This window comes from Parambassis ranga, chromosome 2, assembly GCF_900634625.1.
Source record: "Parambassis ranga chromosome 2, fParRan2.1, whole genome shotgun sequence".
NCBI classification, from domain to species: Eukaryota; Metazoa; Chordata; class Actinopteri; family Ambassidae; genus Parambassis; species Parambassis ranga.
This window is the reverse complement of record NC_041023.1, coordinates 46,614,125-46,617,212: the sequence shown is the minus strand read 5'-3', so window position 1 is coordinate 46,617,212 and position 3,088 is coordinate 46,614,125. Positions and strand designations below refer to the sequence as shown.

Below are 3,088 nucleotides of genomic sequence, written 5' to 3'. Positions count from 1 at the left end.
ATCCTCATCTTCATCTCTTCATTTAAGAGACTATTGTTGCATTGAGTGTACACGGGTAAAGGAAAGAAAATCAGAAATGAATACATAAGTAAGAAAAATAATGTTTAAATCTTGTTTTAATATCAATAGAATCTTGATTTCTAAAGTTTCAAAGGTTTTAAATACTAATCAAATGTACAGGAAACATTACAGGGTGCAGTAACAGTTCTGGCCACACGCCGCTCCACCAGATGGCGCTAATGCCGCTGAACCCCGGTTAAACCAGCATTTATCAACAGACGAGCTGTGCAGCAGGAGACTGAGTAAACACACACACACCGAGCAGACTGCGTCTCCTTCGCTCGTTTGTTTCCGCGTCTGCTTCAAAAATGTTCAAACTTCAGAGCCTGAAGGTTTTTATCAGGCAGCGTCTGACCGCAGCTGTGGACGACGTGTTCGCGCATCTCGAGAAAACGATATCGGAGTATGAAGAGGAGCTGAGCCGCCACCGGCTGGACGAGGGGCGGACCCCGCGGACAGCCGGTGTGTTCACTCACTTCCTGCGGGATGTGCTTGTTGATGTTGTCCATAAATGTCCTCGTACAACGACCTGAATGTGTGCAGTGGTGCCGGGTAGGGGTGGGCGAATCGATCTAAATATCGATAGTATCGATACCAACGTTAGGATCAGTAATTACTCGATACTGGCGTGATGAGATCGATATTTCTGTGGAAGTTTCTCTTCTATATCTTCAGCAACTTTACTCGCGGTGCAGCGCTCCTCTCTCACTCTGCTCAGTGCGCAGGTGCACTCCGCCCCTCCCCCTCCTTCTCCGCTCTGCCGGAGCAGACGGAGCTCCTGATTGGCTGTAAAGTGCAGCTAGCGTGCTGGAGACAGCAGAGAGGAAGAGGAGCGCTGTTTGGAGTTATTTCACAGCGACAGACGAGAAGAAGAAACTGCTACTTGTGAGGTGCAGGAAAGCGACCTGCCGCTGTGGAAACACAACTCATTTACACAAACATAAAGCAGCAGAGCCCAAAGACCTCGAGCTGCAGAGTAAACAGAGGGAGGAGGAAGAGGCAGATCCCCAAACATGAACCAGAGACAGTGGTCACTGACAAAGGCTTTACTGCAAAACACTCATAAATATCCAGGTAGATGATTTAAAAAAGTGAAGGTTTAGATTCAGTAATCTGCAGCATGAATTAATATTGTCTTTCTGAGTGCAGTAATAAGACATGCAATTTTAGCAGAATGAACAGTCATCATATCACCAGATGAAATAAATCTCGTTTTTCTCAAATTCCAAAATATATCTAATAATGTAATTATATAAGTTTATATAATGATATGTATTTCAGTATGATTAATATAATTATGCTTTGGTGATAACTGTTGAAGGATCTTTATTCTTCATATTTAGGCTCCATGCAGATAGGTGTTAAACTTTTATAAAAGTATCTTAGTCATGCTGTTTCACCTACATGATTCACAAAGAGCCATGGCTGTCACAAGGAGCATTGCTGACATGATTGTGAAGTTAAAATTTCAAACAGTTCTGCACTTTTGTTTGCAGCTTGATTTACTTAACAAATGTTTCTTGTGTATTATTATTCTGCTAATCACGATAATCTATTTAAAGGCAAAAAAGAAGGCAAAAAAATGATTATTTATGATCATGAAATTTCAAAGTAAAAGTATCGGTATCGGTATTGGTATCGGCGATACTGACCCTGTATTTACTTGGTATCGGATCGATACTGAAATCTTCAGTATCGCCCACCCCTAGTGCCGGGACGTTAGCTTTTGAGACGCCGCCGGATGCATCTGCTGGCTAAGGCCGTCATTGGCTGCGGATGGCACACTGTGTTACCCTGTTTACCCTCCGACAGGAAACAGCAACGCCGAGGATTCCGGGGACACGTTAGAAAACATTTTACGGCTTAATTTAATACTTGTAATGGTTAAATTTCACACAAAGGAAACACAGTATAAGAAGATCTGAGTTTAAAACTATGTATAGTTGAACTTACTTCATGTCACTTGTTGAACTCACTGTTTTGTGTGTCGGTGTTGCAGACGTCCAGGTGCGTCTCAGTGAGGAGTGGAAGCCCAGTCTGGATGAGGAGGAACCACAGGAGCCTGCACACGTCAAAGAGGAGGAGGGAGAGGAGGAGCCCTGGACCAATCCTGACGGGGAACAGCGCGATGAACCGGAGGAGGATGGAATCAGCAAGCTCCCATTCACAGTAATCCCAGTGAAGAATGATGAAGACGACGATGATGATAAGAGCAGCAGTGAAGAGGCCCATGGGGAGAACCATGGAGGACCTGAACCAGCTGGGAGCTCAGATCCCCCTTTACCACCTGATAGTTTGGGCAGCAGGTCCCAGCTTTCTGAGCCTGAAGTAGAAGACAAGGATCTGTCCTGGATGGAGCTGAGAGAGGCCGAGGTGGTTCTAAACAACAATGTGGACGTTAACAGCGGTGGAAAATCATACATCTGCTCAGAGTGTGGTAAAACCTTCAGCCAGAGGGGGACGCTGCAGAGACACGCCAGGCGTCACACGGGAGAGAAGCCCTTCACCTGCTCCGTCTGCAGCAAGCATTTCACCCAGAAGGTGACGCTGAAGCAGCACATGAGGATCCACACGGGGGAGAAGCCGTACAGCTGCTCCGAGTGCGGCAAGAGGTTCACACAGCTGGGGCACCTGAGGTGCCACCGGACGGTGCACACGGGGGAGAGGCCCTTCAGCTGCACCGTGTGCGACAGGCGCTTCACCAGGCCGGCACGCGTCAAGAACCACAAGTGTGTGGATGAGAGCGGCTGGAGGCTGTAGGACAGGAGGGTGGACAGTGTGTCCCCAGGAGGGACACAAAAATGTCCAAACACACGTCGTGTGGACGTGTGCTGCTGAACTGTAAATCCTACTGCCATGACTGAAGTGTCGCGTTTTTCTCCTAAATATGATGCCATCTTTTTTCTTCTAATCTAATTTTTGTTAAATGTCCGAATACCCACAGTGTATTGACGAGTGTTATATGTTTAGTATATTTATTATTTTGTATTGATGGAAAGTATCACTTTATTCTTTGGTTAGAATTCAC

General features: G+C 46.0%; 1 protein-coding gene across 1 annotated transcript; it reads left to right on the top strand.

The window, feature by feature from the left end:
• Positions 1-314: 314 nt before the first annotated feature.
• On the top strand, positions 315-3,088 carry LOC114431639 (myeloid zinc finger 1-like). Its single transcript, XM_028399211.1, has 2 exons — positions 315-522; positions 2,060-3,088. Exons 1-2 carry the CDS (start codon positions 369-371, stop codon positions 2,818-2,820), a joined length of 915 nt encoding a protein of 304 aa, XP_028255012.1. The 5' UTR covers positions 315-368; the 3' UTR covers positions 2,821-3,088.